This window comes from Halichondria panicea, chromosome 13, assembly GCF_963675165.1.
Source record: "Halichondria panicea chromosome 13, odHalPani1.1, whole genome shotgun sequence".
NCBI classification, from domain to species: domain Eukaryota; kingdom Metazoa; phylum Porifera; class Demospongiae; order Suberitida; family Halichondriidae; genus Halichondria; species Halichondria panicea.
The window spans coordinates 572,318-589,020 of record NC_087389.1 but is presented as its reverse complement, the minus strand read 5'-3'; the positions used below and the strand labels follow the sequence as shown (position 1 = coordinate 589,020).

Here is a 16,703-nt window from a genome sequence, read left to right as displayed (position 1 = left end):
GGGGGGGGGGGCGGCGGGGTCAATTAACAAGCAAAGCAGCATGTTACATAAAAGGAGATTTTAGAGCGTTGAGTGATATGTGTACGTGGAAGAGCTGTAGATTTACTGCAATAGGAAAACAGAAGGTGAGTTAAAACAATTAATTGTAGGCACCAGCATATAAAATGTTGTCATTTCTTGCCCATGACTAGAACTCAGCAAATCAGTCTCAGCCATGACGTTGCTGCGGGCAATGATTGGTGTCATTGTCCTCATTCATCTCTCTGCACTCGTGAGCTCTCAGGGCGATCGTACTGTACCTCCGTAAGAAACACACTCATTGGCTGCTGCATATATCTCCAGTATTGATGCATAAATTATAATTATTTGCTGTTAAACGGTCCTTCCCCGGGAAAATGTTTAGGTTCTCAGAGATACAATTTAGCTGCATTTGTTGTCTAATATACAAGCTGTGTAATGGTGGGATTAGAGGAGAAGCTGCTTCCCTCTTATCACTAGATAGAGCCCTAACAACCTGCCCTGGGTACCAGTTGCATACTCTATAATTATAACCATTATTATTCATAGACATTTTTGTGCTCTCCACAAAAGGTTTATAAAGCCTTTGCCTATAAAAGCTGAGGCCTGAATAGATTTAAACACAAGCAAGCAAGTGAAGTGGTGTCTGTTGTTGACACTATAATTTTTGGAAGGTTCTCCTAGATGCACAAGTGTGTCCATGGAGGCCTAATTTGCAAGTAACAAAATTTCATGACAGTGCATTAGTTAGAATCTTTTACTGACTACCACATGCCACAATTGATACCATCTGTCACCTCAAAAATCTGTCGATCACCCTTTGATTTCTGGTTGCTGCATGTATATACACTAAATACAACATTTTGCAAAGTGTTCCCATTCCCTTGACAGTGCATGCATTACATCAGTTCCCCCCCCCCCTTGCAGGCACAAACTATTCACACCTCAAGTCTTCCATGTTGGAGCAGTGGAGAGTCTCACCTTCACTAGTTACTCACCCGAGCGGTTTGATGTCACGGCAACGGTGTCGTACGAGGACTGCTCATGTGAGGAGCGGAGGAGATCTTGCAAAAACAACGGCCAGGTGTTCAGCACAGTGAGTGGCAAGACCAGGCAAGGTGACGAGTTGTTGTTTTAGAGAGGTGGTGTGTTGTGTTGATTTGTTGCAGCTGCCTAGTATTTGCGACAAAATTACGTTGTCTCGTTTTACAGGTCGGCCTGTCAAGTTGGATGTACAAGTAAGTGAGTGCAATTCTGATTTAAGTATAATTATGGAGAAAAACTTTAATTAAGCTTGCTATTATTTTGTTGAGCAAAGTAATTTCATTCCAGAGCACAAGGCATGCTCGTTAAATAATTATTTTTATCCAGCCCAAAGTTCACTAAATACTATTTCCAGATGCCTTCGATTAGCCAGCTGCAGCTTCGGAGATACTTCATCACTGTTAGCTCTCACGATGGAGAGGTGACCTACTACTCACGGCGACAGCTGTCCTTCTCCACTAACTCATTTGGTTTCCTCCTTGTCAAGACAGACAAACCGATCTACAAGCCATCCCAGAAAGGTACGTTGGTTGGTTGGGCTGTTACTAGATAAGTTGTCCCTCTTAAGCCACAAGGCAAGCTATTACTCTATAGATTGTTGCTATAGCCTTGCTAGATTGTTGCTAGCATTGTACCTACTCCTCACACACACACCCATCCACGCACACGCACACACACACACACACACACACACACACACACACACACACACACACACACACACACACACACACAGTCAGCTTTTGTTTGGCCTTTCTGGACAAGACTCTCAAGCCCCATACTGACAATGCTGATGTAAGCAATTGCTCACTATTATAGAGCCACTCGTACTGTTTAAACCATATCCCCTATTCTCTCCATCATACAGGTGACTGTTAGGATCAGGGTAAGTGTACACCTCACTCATGTGATGCCCAGTATCATGGTTATTGCAGGATGCAAAGTTCAAGCAAATCCTCAAGCTTGACACTGTCACCATTCCAGCTGGAGGTGAGTGGCTAGCTTGCAATGTTGGCAACAAAAATGTGGTTTGCTTGGTATAATAATTTTATGACAAGTGCAAATTTAAAATAAGCCATTTGGCTCTCAGTAGATTCCAACAGATGAATTTTCCATTAGCTAACTGGCAGATACCATGTCAGTGTTTTACCTTCCATTACCTCCATTACTGATTGCTTGTTTTGTTGTGTCTGTCTTTAACTAATTAGTAGCTAGCTAGACCACTACACAGAGTTGGTTAATGTCCTGAGAGACTGAGTGGCTCCAGTGACCAGGTGTGATGAGTGTGGTCATTTCCTCCATCACTTAGCAATCACCTACATATGATACCTACACCCACGTACCTACACCTACGTACCTATGGCTACATGTACACCCACGTACCTACACCCACGTACTTACACCTACGTACCTATGGCTACATGTACACCCACGTACCTACACCTACCTATTTCACCCAAACTATATATCACTCTGCCTCAATATGTAGTACTGACTTATACTCCATAGCATAGTTATTGTACTGTCTGCTTTAATTTTTTGTTTTTGTTAGTTGTCTCCGGCCTATCCCTTTCACTGTCTCTACCTTCACCCAAACTGATTGCAATTTCTTATTCAATCCACCAATGATACCATTCCACCATAGCACACAGTGAAAGATGTGTCTATAGAACATGAAATATTCAGATTCCATGTTATACTCTAGTATCAACAATGGCCATAGAGTAGTCACTGTTTCTCTATGCTTGCATGCAGATCTCAAGTGTTTGGACTTTCCACTGGCGGAGGAGCTCAACTTTGGTGCTTGGAGGATCGATGTCAACTTCAAGGTTTGTCAGCGACATTAAACCACCTAGCATCCACTGGTTACTATGGCAATGCACAGGTGCCCCAGGAGAGGGGAGGGTGTCAGGCATTCTACACAGCACCCTTTGCCAGCTGCTCGTTCAAAGTAGACGAATTCGGTAGGTCTACCCACAGCTGTGTATAGACAGAGTAGCTGTAAAGTAGTTTGCCGTACAACAGTACGTGAGGTCACTATTTGCGTGCAAAAGAGTGAGAGAATTACACAGTTTTGTCATGGTCATATTTGGCAATGGTTGTATTTCTCCATGGTTACAGTGTTGCCACGGTTTGAGGTGAGTCTTGACTCCCCTGGACAGTTGGAGAGAGAGGAGGACATCCAGGTGACTGTGAGGGCAAGGTACGTGTTTGGAGAGAATGTGCAAGGGAGGGTCAAACTCAACGCCACACTCGAGGCCAGCTCTAGACGAGAGTCACTGCCCTTCCACGACAAGACCGTCCCACTGGTGAGTGTGTGTGTTTGTGTGGGGTGTGGGTGTAGTTGTGTGTGCATGTGGTGTGGGTGTGTGTGTGTGTGTGTGGGTGTGGTAGACAAGAGTCTCTCTCTACTGGCCGAGGCATGTAAGTCACTGGAGAAGAGATATCCTAGTGCAAATAAGATAATTATGCGAGCATAAACTTATGCTTTTTGACCAATTTTAAAGCAACGTTTTGCAAACTTATTTCCTTGATTAATAGGAACTGAATGTGCAGGCTCGAATTATACAGCAGTTAGTTTGCCAATTTAGAGGTTCATTGTCTACATGCATAGTTTATAGAACCACAAAAAACTTGTACCATGTCATGTTATAAAAGGGTGCCTCTTACACAGAGCTAGTTAGAGCTACCTTCAACGCAGTGGATCCAATCTAACAAATTTTTGGGAGGCCAATACTTCCCTTATGGGTGAGGCCTACATTGTAAATAAAAGCAAAACAAGAAATTCACCAGTCCTGTTCTTTTACTGAGTTTTGCAGAATCTTTGTGTGGGTGTGTGTGTGTGTGGTTGGTGTGTACAGAGTAGCTTCCAACAAAACAGTGAAGTAAGGATAGGCTATACAAATGGTGGTAACTGTACTCTAGGACTGTACGTGTATCTACTAAAGGCCAGTTCATTGATTATAGCTATCATTTCTCATGATTCAGCTACACTCCAATAAGATGACATTGTATATAATCACACACAGGTCAACGGCCGTGCAGTGATCAGTATCCCCTCAGAGGGGTACCACGATATGGTGCGGTATCGTTACGATCCATTCTGTGTCAAGTCCTCCATTAAACTCACAGCTGAAGTCGAGGAGGCTGGGCGGGGCACTAAGATTGCTGAATCAACAGTTATCCCTCTCGTTTTCAGTCCAATTGATGTCAAGTTTGCGGAGGACAACTCCAAGATCTTCAGGCCTGGTCTCAACTACACACTCAAGGTAAGTCACATGACATCACATGCTCATACCTGGTACTTGTATAGGCTAAGGCATGAAGCTTCGAGTGCATGCATAGACATAGTGACTGTATGGACTAGTTCTTAGGTTTCACTCACTTAGTCTAGAACTATAAATTAAGCACATTATTGCATTGAACATTGTACGTTTATGCATAGTGAAATGTGTAACAGAATTCTTGCACGTACATTGTAGCGTGCATGCAGGCATTAGTCGTTCCCCCTTCATTTAAAATACACATTTGTAATCCTGTGTGTGTGTGCTTAACTGTGCAGGCCCTTGCCTCGCTCGGTGATGGTTCCCTTGCCAACGGAGTGGGCGTGACAGTTCATGTGGCCACTAACAACGGGGCAAACGTCATATTTAATGATGTCATCACGAGTGTGGGCGGAGCTATCAATGCTGTCATCAGCGTGCCTCTGGACACTAACTGCATGAAAATCTCGGTGAGTTCCATGTCAAAATTGGTGAATTCTAGCCTTGTTCAAATTGTACTGTGAGTATATATACAGTCTCTTCTAAATTGCCTCCTAAGAACACACAAGTCTATAGCCTGTTCCTTGTATGCTATTATGATAGCTTCTGGTTGTTTCTCATGCAGATGAGACCATCTGAAGGGTTTGCTGGTGCGTGTGCTGTAGAGCAAGAGTGCTTCTCTCCCTCTCCTGTCTTCTCCCCCACACGCTCGTTCCTGCAGCTCACTGATGTCTCTGTCACCAGCCCCAGGGTACGTCACTAACCACCGCAAGCAGTGTCTCTGTCCCCACCATCCAGCTATCCTCTCATGTTATAATAATTTATACTCAAAATCCCATAGCCTGCAAATTATCAAGTTATAAATACTGATAAAAAGGGCTCTAGCTCTCCATTTGCTCACTACATATAATTATTTGATTCTCTGCAGCCTAATTCCAGAGTTGACATTTTTGCTGAATCAACAGTTCCGTTCACCTACCTTCATCTCCTGGTAAGTAAATATTGTACGCATTAAAGGAAGCTTCTTTGAACGGCCATAACTTCACTTTCGTTGGTCCAATAACGTTAATTTTATGATTTTCTGAAAGCTTGGAATGTATTAAAATTAAAAGTCTATTTTTTGGGCCTGTTTTTGACAAAATACTGTACCTCCTAGGTGATTGCTCAAGGTAGCATTCAGGAGCACACCTTTGAACTGGAACGTGGAGGCGTCACCACGGCAACAGTTTCATTCCGAGTCACCCACGAAATGGTACCAAAGGTTAAAGTTCTCGGACTGTTTGCTCGTGAGGATGGAGAGTTGGTGGCAGACTTGATTGAGCTAACGGTCGCCTGTGATCTGAAAAATGATGTGAGCTAGTCGATCAGATTATCTCCATACCCACACACAGCATGAAATTAGCTGACTTAGAATTTGTTAGACATGCTGTTATTGTGAGTTTGCTTTGAGAGTTTGCAGGGGGTTGCTGCCATACTGAAGAGTTAGGCTCATATAATACCTACATGTATTGACTTACTTGTTTCCTGATACTGTAACAGCCTCTCAGAATTTCATACATGTACTGTATATCTGTGTAGATACATGGCTCATAACTTTCTTGCTTTGCTTCATCTTTATTCTCTGTTGTTAGGTTCACCTCTCCTTCAGTGGAGACATCGTGGAGCCAGGTACACCAGTGTCAGTGAGGACAGTCACAGAGCCTGGGTCTGTGGTCCTCGTGAGTGTGGTAGACAAGAGTCTCTCTCTACTGGCCGAGGCATGCAAGTCACTGGAGAAGGACAATGTGAGATATCCTAGTGTAAATAAGATAATTATGCGAGCATAAACTTATGCTTTTTGACCAATTTTAAAGCAACGTTTTGCAAACTTATTTCCTTGATTAATAGGAACTGAATGTGCAGGCTCGAAACAGGCCTCGAATTACACAGCTGTTAGCTTAGTTAGTTTGTTTGTTTTCCAATTTGGAGGTTGCATGTTATTCATTGTCTACATGCATAGTTTATAGAACCACAAAAAACTTGTACCATGTCATGTTATAAAAGGGTGCCTCTTACACAGAGCTAGTTAGAGCTACATTCAATGCAGTGGATCCAATCTAAAGAATTTTTGGGAGGCCAATACTTCCCTTATGGGTGAGGCCTACATTGTAAATAAAAGCAAAACAAGAAATGCACACCTGTTCTTTTATAGAGTTTTGCAGAATCTTTGCAATACATCCAGGTTCCTTATGCCGTTTTGTGGGGTAAAAATTCGTTCAACTCGAGAAACGGTGGTTTTTGTGAGTAAAAATTTCGTTTTTAGTCTCGTGCCTGCATTGCATTCCTATGTTCCGGTAAGCCACGCCTACGTTAAAATTTCGTTGAGGTCAGTTTGCCCACGAAAATAACGAATATTTTACCCTATGAAAATTACCTGCTATACGGTAATAATGGTTAACCAGATCTAGTCAGCATGGAGATACGTAACTACGTGTCTCATGCAGTATCTGGCACAGAGACTGGTACTGACTACATGCTAGATTGAGAGGTGCCCATGCATGGATAAGTATTGTGTGTATTGTGTGTAGGTATACCAGGTTATTTGTATGGTGGAATGTTTGTATTTTTGTGTTGTAAGAGCATCATCCTCTAAGTCACCATTCTGAGCTGTACGAATATTTAGAATACGAAATATTAAACTTGGTAGTTCACATGAAAATTACCCGCTATACGGTATTAAAGTTTTCTAGATTAGTCATGATGTGATGGGGGTTTTTCTCTCCTCTGCAGGTGTGTCGGCTCTTGCGTGAGCTAACCAGAGGGTCTCTGTCTGGAGGCAGCACTTGTAATACGGCCACTGAGGGGAGGTGCTGTCCAGACAGCTGCTCTGAGCCAACGTCCGTCAGCATCAACAGCATACTCAACGTGAGCTACTGTAGGATACTCTGTAACTATAGCTACCTGTGGCAGTGTTGCAATCAATTATATTATTGTATCGTGTTTGCACTGTATACATGTATAGGCAGCCGGAGTGAGTCTGTATTCAAACATGTTCCGACCCAACCCACCAGCTCCACCCAGACCACCACCTCGACCCTTTGTTCGTGAGTATACTACACTATATAACACTATTGGTATTGTTTTCATACTTCACAGCTGTTACGATAGCTATACCTTTTGAGAGCCTGTAATTTGTGTTCAGATTGTCCAATTTCAAACTGATTGATGCATTCAATAGCTCTCAGAATTACCGTTCCAGTGTTGTGCTTAGATACATGTTATGTGATTGGTTAAAATCTAGCAATTTTACAAAAACAAGACTATTATATTATCCTATTCAAACGTTTTGTGGAAGTATGACTCAATATAGCAATGTGCTTCATTAACATGTGTGTGTTGTTCCCTCTCATGCAGCTGACTACTTGTTCTCTAGAATCCCCGGCCCTGAGGGACCAGCTGTGGTCGTGACAGATGATCGAGTAGAGAGTATTGTTCCCTCACCAGTGGAGACTGAGGAAGAGGCTGCTCGCGTGTTCTTCCCTGAGAGCTGGATCTTCCAACTACTCAAGGCAGAGTCAGTACTAGATCTATGCATGCATGACTGTGTGTACTACTGGTCTGAAACACTGTATGCACTCTTGAATGTTAAAGGAGAAAATAATAATGATTGTATATTCCTAAAAGTAAATGATTAATTATGTGCTCCTTATTAAGATATAAGCTTATGTATGCAAACAAGCAATAAATACACACACACGCACGCACGCACGCACGCACGCACGCACGCACGCACGCACGCACGCACGCACGCACGCACGCACGCACGCACGCACGCACACACACACACACACACACACACACACACACACACACACACACACACACCACCCACACCCACACACACACACATGGTGCAGTGCTGAGGGTAATGCCATCATCAACTCTGTTGCCCCGGACACCATCACCACCTGGTTTGGTGAGGCCTTCTCTCTGAGCAAGACAGCTGGTCTGGGAATCTCACGGCAGTCACAGATCACTGTCTCCAAACCATTCTTTGTCTCTCTCGAACTTCCCTTCAGCATCAACTTTGGAGAGTCTGTCACCATCACTCCACTTGTCTTCTTCTTTGGCCTCAGGGCTTCCACAGTGGTAAGCTATACACCCCCCCAGGGCCCCTATAACCGTGGCTCCTGCCAATGCTTGCTCTTTATGTACAGTGTATGTATGTATGTACTACCTGAGTACACAATGTGATAATTAAAGCTGCGGAATAACTACAGAGCTGATATTTTGGCGGTCGTACTCAATTCATAATCATCCATTTTACGCATAACTCCGTATTACAGATGTTACGTAAAATGTACCGTTTCTGTATTGATATGAAACTAAAGGACTTTGTGTACCCTGGGTGGCCATCTTGGTCCACCTTTGCAGGTCACCATCAGTGTGACTGTGGATGATGACCTGGACGTACGGGACCTGTCCCTGCCCACCAGTGGTCGACTCACGCTGACCAGAGGGGAGGGTGGGTCATTCTCATTCAAGCTCCACCCACGAGCAATTGGACAGCTGCAAGTCACCATCTCCGCAGTTACCGACGAAGGGGAGACAGATGTTGTCAGGAAGCCTCTCTTTGTTAAGGTACAGTAGATCAAGTGTTATAGGTTGCATATTAATTTGACTGCGTTTGCTACAGCCTGGTTGTGATAAATTCGACATTACCGAGAACGTATTCGCTGAAGGCAAGTGGTGTAGTGCATTATAGTGTTTGTGATTTACATGATTGTTCTGATGTACGTACGCCTGTAGGTGCTGGGCAGGGACGGTATTGTTTCAACTATAGTCTACCCAACTGTGTGATTTCGGGCTCTGCTTCAGCGAGAATAGCAGTCACTGGTACGTACATGCACGTTGAGGTGTGGATAGCCGTGAAGACTTGCTTACATAATTATAAGGTTTTTGATGCAACTCTTGTCCACACGCCCACACCACACACACACACACACACCACACACACACACCCCACAGGTGACCTGATGTCTCCTCCCGACCTGGACCGCCTCCTGGTTCTCCCCTCAGGATGTGGTGAGCAGAACCTGGTGAGGACAGCTGTCAACTGGGTGGTTGCCGGCTATCTCCAGTCCACCGGGCAACTACAGGACTTCCTAGAGGTCAAAATCAGGAACAATATTATGACAGGTGTGCAGAGTGCCAAAATATTTTGTTTGTTCGCTTTGTTTATTTTATTTGCACTGTTTTCCTAATGACTATTTAACCTGCAGGTTATCAGAGGCAGCTGAATTATCTCCAAGGAACAGGTTGCTTTGCTATCTGGCCAAGAGCTGACTGCAGTCTCTGGTAGGAAGTCTATGAAGATCCCATATTACATGTACATAGCATGCTCCCAGAATCAGACATACATGTACATGTAACATTGAGGGTCTATGACTTAATTGTGTTGCAGTTTCAAGTTATATTTAGTAGCTAGCTGCTTGATTAGTTGCTACATACAATACAGTGTGCTTAGATCAGCAGTTTATTCCTGTCTAAAATGGTGGAAAAGGCGTGGGTGCTTTTTCAGAATCAGGCCTGTTTTTTTCTAATTTTGGAGGTTACTTTAAAATAATGTTATTCATTGCCTACATGCATAGTTTATAGTACATAGTATAGAACCACAATAAACTTATACCATGTCATACTATAAAACAGGTGCCTCTGCTTGGTGTATAAGTCAATCTTGAGAGGTTTAGTACTCTTGAATTTTTGGGGGGCCAATACTTCCCTTATGGGTGAGGCCTACTTTGTAAATAAAGTAAAGCAAAAAAATACACACCTGTTTGAGTAGTCCAGGGTTCTTCCCAGTGTCATTTTTAAATATTAGAGGCTTTAAAATTAATGTGTTAACCAACACACAGGAGCTAAGTACATGTACTGTGTTCCTAACATTATAATATCTCTCAGGTTGACAGCTGCTGTAGTGGACGTGTTCTCAGGAATTGTTGGTTACTATGACAGTAAGTTCATTGAATCTTTAGACACACAGCTGTACACCTCTTTAGAAACATAGTCAGTCATGCACAACCCTCACTGTTCAGGACAAGAACCTGGTACGGAGATTATTGACATGTCGGTGATCAATGGAGCGCTGAACTACGTCATCAACAACCAGAGGAAGACGGGAGAGATACCAATCATCGGCCGTGTTCACAGCTTCAGTCTCTTTGTAAGTTGTTCTGCCATTATCGCCTTCTGATACATGTACTCTCTAAGCATGTTTGCATGTCACACTGTGATACATGGTTTGTTGCATGTACTTGTACTGGTCATGTCTCCTCCTACACACACACACAGAGAACTGGCGGCTCCATTTCTCATACTGCCTTTGGCATTGTGGCTCTCAAGCAGTACCTCCAAACCTTCCCCACGTCCCCGAATGCAGTAAGTCTGTATTCTAGTGGTTCCGATATCTAGTAAACACATTTGTTATTATTAAGACAACTCGTGATTTGTATTTTGTAAATCTGCTATTATAAAGTTCTTACTAATTACGTACATGTACAGTGTACATCACTTCATGTGTTCTTTGTTTGGTCATGCGCAGGTGAGGACCAGGAATGCTGTCCAGAACGCTCAACAGTACATTGAGAATGAGTTTGAGGAAGAAGCTGAGCTCTGTAACTATGGCCTTGCTCTCTCAGCCTACGCCCTCCAGGGGACAGTCCCCTCCAAAAACACAGCTGTCAAGAATGGCCTCATCTCAGCTCTACGCTCGAGGATTACCACCAGCAAAACTTGTACGTACCTACGGCTACCAGTGCAGTGTGCAGTTGTCTAGCACTTTATTACACATGTGCACTAGTACAGCCACGTACGTACGTGGAGGGAGCCTATTTGTTTTATTAGCATAATTTTCTCCAATATCCCCCTCTTTCCCGGCCCCTTTCTTCCAATTGAGTTACTAGTAGCATGTTCTGTTATACAACCAATCTTGATTTCTATAGATCCTGGCACCTGTTTCCTATGCCCTGGTTGTCCTAGTGACCGACCTAGCACACCTCAGGATGGTACGGATTGCAGCGGTCGCCCCAGGGCAGAGGGGTCAGCTGCCTGTGTGGAGACTACAGCCTACGCTCTCCTGGCCCTCAGGCAAGTAGAGGGGGAGAACCAGTTCACCGTCTGTCTGGCTCAATGGCTCATCAGGATTAGGGGGGACAGCGGCGGGTTCTACTCCTCTCAGGTATGCCCCAGGGGGGTGGGGGTGGCTTAGTAACAGGACAAAATCTACTGTACATGCAGCTGAAAGTTTACCCATCATGCAATGATTGAGTTGTTTGTATCCCTATACTGGTACAATTTGAATGGAGGGAAAGAGCCCCCCCCCCCCCCCCTGAGATTATGTATACAATGTACTCAGGACACCGTGATAGCAATGAAGGCATTGTCAGGGTTTGCTCAAGACACCTTCACGAGGGAACTCAACAAGATTGTCACCTTTGACCTCCCCGCCCTGACAGCTGCTCCTCTCAGCATCACCCCCGGCAACCGATACGAGCGAAACACTATCAATGTGAGCTCTAATACAGGCCTAGTAAAATAGCTACATGTACAGCATCATACAACTGTACATGTACTTTTTATACAGAGGCTTGTATACACAAACTGTTCATTTGGGACCTCGATACCTAGCCTTTATATCAGTTAGTCTTTCTTCAGGGATGTATGGGATTTAATATTACACACGTGTGCTTTTCCAGGTTCCCAGTGTTCCCAGTGACGGCAACTGTGTCAACTGGTCTGGATTTGGCACTGTTATCATTCAGGTGGGTTATGACCACAATTCTATAGCTGGTCTCTTTAGCCCGTGAATCTATCTCAAGCTGGTACATGTATTGTTATTGCTTAACCGTACGTCGTATGTAACTATATTCAATCTGTGTGTGTGTAGAGCACTCTGACGTACCATGGCTGCAGCTGTTGCTCTGATGTGAGGGCATTCTCTCTACAGCTGGCCAGTGAGCGGTCAGACACGCCCCTAGGCACTCTCCTCACTCTCTCAGTCAGGATCAGGTGAGCATTATCACCCACCGGCACCGGGTTTTATATATAGTGAACTGATGCATAATTACGGTGAACTTGTCTATACATGACATTGTACGTAATGATTGATTATTTGAAGCACAGTATTGCATGTGCTCAACTGCTCATACTATCACCTGGGCCCAATAGGTATCTCGGTGGTGAGTCCTCGGACATGGCTATAGTGGACGTTGAGATTCCCTCTGGATACTTGTTCTCTCATCACGAGCTGGCCGATCAGATCGTGAGTGAATCATTATAATGTGTACAGCTGAGGCCGGGTTATAGTAGTGCCTGTACGTACGTGGCTGTACTAGTGCACATGTGTAATAAAGTGCTAGACAACTGCACACTGCACTGGTAGCTGTAGGTACGTACAAGTTTTGCTGGTGGTAATCCTCGAGCGTAGAGCTGAGATGAGGCCATTTTTGACAGCTGTGTTTCTGGAGGGGGCTGTCTCCTGGAGGGCGTAGGCTGAGAGAGCAAGGCCATAGTTACAGAACTCTGCCTCTTCCTCAAACTCATTCTCAATGTACTGTTGAGCGTTCTGGACAGCATTCCTGGTCCTACCCTGCACATGACCAAACAAAGAACACATGAAGTGCTGCACATGTACGTAATTAGTAAGAATTTTATAATAGCAGATTTACAAAATACAAATCACGAGTAATAACAAAATAGATATCGGAACCAGCTAGAATATATACTTACTTCACTCGGGGACGTGGGGAAGGTTTGGAGGTACTGCTTGAGAGCCACAATGCCAAAGGCAGTATGAGAAATGGAGCCGCCAGTTCTCTGTGTTGTAGGAGGAGACATGACCAGTACATGCAACAAACTATAATTATATCACATAGAGCATGTGCATGATGACATGCAAACATGCTTAGAGAGTACATGTATTGTAGTTCTAAGAAAATTGAAGCAAAAAGAACTGAAGAAGGCGATAATGGCAGAACAACTTACAAAGGAACACGGCCGATGATTGGTATCTCTCCCGTCTTCCTCTGGTTGTTGATGACGTAGTTCAGCGCTCCATTGATCACCGACATGTCAATAATCTCCGTACCAGGTTCTTGTCCTGAACAGTGAGGGTTTGCATGACTGACTATGTTTCTAAAGAGGTGTACAGCTATGTGTCTAGAGATTCAATGAACTTACTGTCATAGTAACCAACAATTCCTGAGAACACATCCACTACAGCAGCTGTCAACCTGAGAGATATTATAATGTTAGGAACACAGCACATGTACGTAGCTCCTGTGTGTTGACACATTAATTTTAATATTTAAAAACGACACTGGAAGAACCCTGGACTACTCGAACAGGTGTGTATTTCTTTGTTATTTACAAAGTAGGCCTCACCCATAAGGGAAAGTATTGGCCTCCCAAAAATTCAAGAGAATTAAACATCTCTTTTCTGCATAGACTAGGCAGAGAGGCACCTGTTTTATAGTATGACATGGTATAAGTTTATTGTGGTTCTATACTATGTACTATAAACTATGCATGTAGGCAATGAATAACATTATTTTAAAGTAACCTCCAAAATTAGAAAAAAACAGGCCTGATTCTGAAAAAGCACCCACGCCTTTTTCCACCATTTTAGACTGCTGATCTAAGCACACTGTATTGTATGTAGCAACTATCAAGCAGCTAGCTACTAAATATAACTGCAAACTGCAACACAATTAAGTCATAGACACTTAATGTTACATGTACATGTACATGTATATAGTATAAAGCTACTCTGGTTTATGTGGAGAATACCCATTTGCCATCAAGCAATCTTCAAATACATTTTTAAATACAGCTGTTACAGTAGCTTATTCCTAAGAGCGTACTTAACTCGTTTGTTTTATTATCTTCAGGCTGGTGCTGAACTGGAGAGGTTTGAGCCCCGAGGCACTAGCGTTGTGTTCTACTTCAACAATGTGAGTGCTCCTGCCATTAGTGTACTAATAATTATAGCTTACCATAGCTACTGTATGTACATGTTGGCTGACGCCTGCAGGCAACTTTATATAAGTACTGTACTCTTTCAAAGCCTAAGTGTACTATAATCATTGGCTACACATACGTATGAGTACTCGGTGCACATAATGAATTGTGGCTGTTCTTTTATATCCCGTCCTCGTACCAGGTTCCCGGGAACTTGGGCACCAGCTTCACCGTTCACTTCAGTCGTGCCTTTGTGGTGGAGACCCCCCAACAGCTCCCAGTCACTGTGTATGACTACTATGACCCTGGTCAGTTATTAACCATAAGACGTAGGTAGGCATCCATTTATAGAAGCTTTTCAAGCACTGAAAATTAGACAATTCGCCACCTGCACTAAAATGTGTTCAACTAGTGTATTCCCTATTTCACTATTTTGGTAGTGTTGTTTTTGTTTACATAAATAAACCACTATAATTATATGTTATTTGTTAGTGTGATGATTCTGTACCTCCCCCCTCGTGCAGGCCAGTCCATCACTGACTACTACCTGCCAGTGAGTACCTCTCCCTTGCCTCCCATTGGACGCCCATCACTGTCCACACCCCCTCCACCCACTCGAGGTGTACCCGGACCTAGTGACCTCTTAGAGTAGTCATGCATGGGACTTTCTACACAAACTGGTTTTATTGCTATACGTACACATCAGAAATCAACTGCTATAATTATGTAATCAATTGCTATTTTTAATTTGCTGATTGCAAAACAATTCTATACATTCATCAATGTCTGTATAACAATAATCTCAATTAACATCGATCTAGAATACAATGTAGAGTTATTCTTTCTTGGTATACATTCTGACTCCCTCTCCAGTGAGGTCAACTGTTCCGTAGTCGTGGTTACCACTCAAGTACGTCTTGAGGAAAGCCAGGTGGTTTTCGGTGGGTAGGAATGATTGCTTGACAGCCTCGTTCTCTTTCATACGGTCAATCCAACTGAAGACTAGAGGAAACTTGTCTTTGTTCACAGCTTCACTAATTTCTGTGTGTGTGGTGTACGTTGTGAGTAGAGCCAGCTCTTATTGTGGGCATGGTTCTAGCTAGCTGTATAATTATAGAGATCTTACAATAATCCTATAGTTAAGTTAAGCTACATACATGTACCGTATTTACTTGATTAAACGCCCTCCTTGAATAAACGCCCATCTCGTTTAAACGCCCAGGGTAAAAGCTCTGTCTAATAAGTAAATAAGATACATTGTACCTGGAGGGGATGTAGTTATTTATTATAAGTTAGAAAGCTCAAGAAACAATGCATGCTTGTGAGGCTGGGGCTAATGGCTAACACTATTAATACTCTTAAAAGCACTTACTGGGTTTGATTGTCTGTACTGTCTCCAACCTCTCAAACCATGGCCAGATGAGGTAGTCCACTGCATTGGCCTCTGCTCCTCCAAAGAAAGGACCACCACCAGCCTTCAGCTTCTCCTCCAATGTCTGGATGTACTTGCCTAGCTCCACGTTGTGATCGTTGCTCTCCTGATCTCGGTAGTTTTTGTAGAAGTTAGGAGTAAACTGAAGAAGAAAAATTGTAAATAGAACCAAAGAATGGAAAAATATACATAGAAGATGTTAATTTCTGCAAACTAAAAAGCTTACTATTGTGCTTCCAACATGGCATGCTTCCAACATGCATTCTTACTCTGTTTCCAAAACTGTCCACTGTCAGTCTGGCTTGTGCTCTCTCGTAGGGATCAGTTGGCCACAACTTCTTGCCACCAAAAGCTTCATCGACATATTCTGTACATATAATAGCAACAAATAATTAGCTAAAGTGATCACTATTAACAGTATAGTACTGTATTAGAATCAACAAACTCACCTGCAGCTACGAGTGACTCGTTGATAACCCTCCCGTCTAGTAGTTGAATGGCGGGCACCTTGCCTTTCCCCTCAGGGTTGATCTTAGTCACGTACCAATCCGGCTTGATCTTCAGGTGGATGTTGATCTCCTCAGTGCGTACGCCTTTGGCAGCTGCAAACAGTCGCACTCGCTGCAAGAAAGAAATGTTTGCATTTGTAAGTATACAGTGAATGGAAACAAGCTAGCTAGAAGTAGGTAGAACTAGCTATAAACTGATGTGATGGCTGCTCACATACCTGAACATAGGGGCAGATGGGGTTGCTGTAAACCCTCAGCTGCACACCGTCTGGGATGGGTCCTGGCTCTGTGTAGATGTCCACTTGAGGCATGGTGAATGGGGAAGGTCGGTTTGCAGTGCTATACTATAGTGATGTCCAATGGCAGTGAAGCTTAGTGAAGGTGTGGTTTTTATCTCTACAGGAAGTGCTGAGTGTAGCAAACATGCAATGCTGAGTGTAT

At 43.5% G+C, this 16,703-nt stretch overlaps 2 protein-coding genes across 2 annotated transcripts; one reads left to right on the top strand and one right to left on the bottom strand.

Annotated features, from left to right (window-relative positions):
• The first annotated feature begins 20 nt into the window (after positions 1-20).
• On the top strand, positions 21-15,068 carry LOC135346822 (C3 and PZP-like alpha-2-macroglobulin domain-containing protein 8). Its single transcript, XM_064544569.1, has 38 exons — positions 21-125; positions 192-303; positions 946-1,136; positions 1,231-1,256; positions 1,418-1,583; positions 1,799-1,857; positions 1,931-1,948; positions 1,998-2,052; positions 2,818-2,891; positions 2,948-3,026; positions 3,184-3,371; positions 4,092-4,331; positions 4,625-4,795; positions 4,951-5,076; positions 5,254-5,316; positions 5,482-5,676; positions 5,957-6,109; positions 7,095-7,229; positions 7,327-7,408; positions 7,719-7,878; positions 8,222-8,453; positions 8,739-8,945; positions 9,001-9,046; positions 9,114-9,200; positions 9,333-9,503; positions 9,587-9,662; positions 10,266-10,318; positions 10,400-10,527; positions 10,656-10,742; positions 10,906-11,098; positions 11,306-11,541; positions 11,719-11,871; positions 12,059-12,124; positions 12,250-12,371; positions 12,531-12,624; positions 14,252-14,314; positions 14,524-14,629; positions 14,846-15,068. The coding sequence occupies exons 2-38, from the start codon at positions 215-217 to the stop codon at positions 14,971-14,973; spliced, it is 4,518 nt and encodes a 1,505-aa protein (XP_064400639.1). The 5' UTR covers positions 21-125; positions 192-214; the 3' UTR covers positions 14,974-15,068.
• Positions 15,044-16,660, bottom strand: LOC135346825 (glutathione S-transferase omega-1-like). Its single transcript, XM_064544575.1, has 5 exons — positions 16,481-16,660; positions 16,203-16,374; positions 16,023-16,120; positions 15,694-15,895; positions 15,044-15,362 (listed from the first exon to the last, which is right to left on the bottom strand). Exons 1-5 carry the CDS (start codon positions 16,571-16,573, stop codon positions 15,157-15,159), a joined length of 771 nt encoding a protein of 256 aa, XP_064400645.1. The 5' UTR covers positions 16,574-16,660; the 3' UTR covers positions 15,044-15,156.
• Positions 16,661-16,703: the final 43 nt, after the last annotated feature.

Coding starts and splice junctions, on each gene's coding strand:
- LOC135346822 (XM_064544569.1), top strand. CDS start 215: ATGACGTTGCTGCGGGCAATGATTGGTGTCATTGTCCTCATTCATCTC. Junction 1,257..1,417: donor CTGTCAAGTTGGATGTACAA/GTAAGTGAGTGC, acceptor TACTATTTCCAG/ATGCCTTCGATTAGCCAGCT. Junction 1,584..1,798: donor CTACAAGCCATCCCAGAAAG/GTACGTTGGTTG, acceptor ACACACACACAG/TCAGCTTTTGTTTGGCCTTT.
- LOC135346825 (XM_064544575.1), bottom strand. CDS start 16,573: ATGCCTCAAGTGGACATCTACACAGAGCCAGGACCCATCCCAGACGGT. Junction 16,375..16,480: donor CCATCTGCCCCTATGTTCAG/GTATGTGAGCAG, acceptor TCTTTCTTGCAG/CGAGTGCGACTGTTTGCAGC. Junction 16,121..16,202: donor CGAGTCACTCGTAGCTGCAG/GTGAGTTTGTTG, acceptor TTATATGTACAG/AATATGTCGATGAAGCTTTT.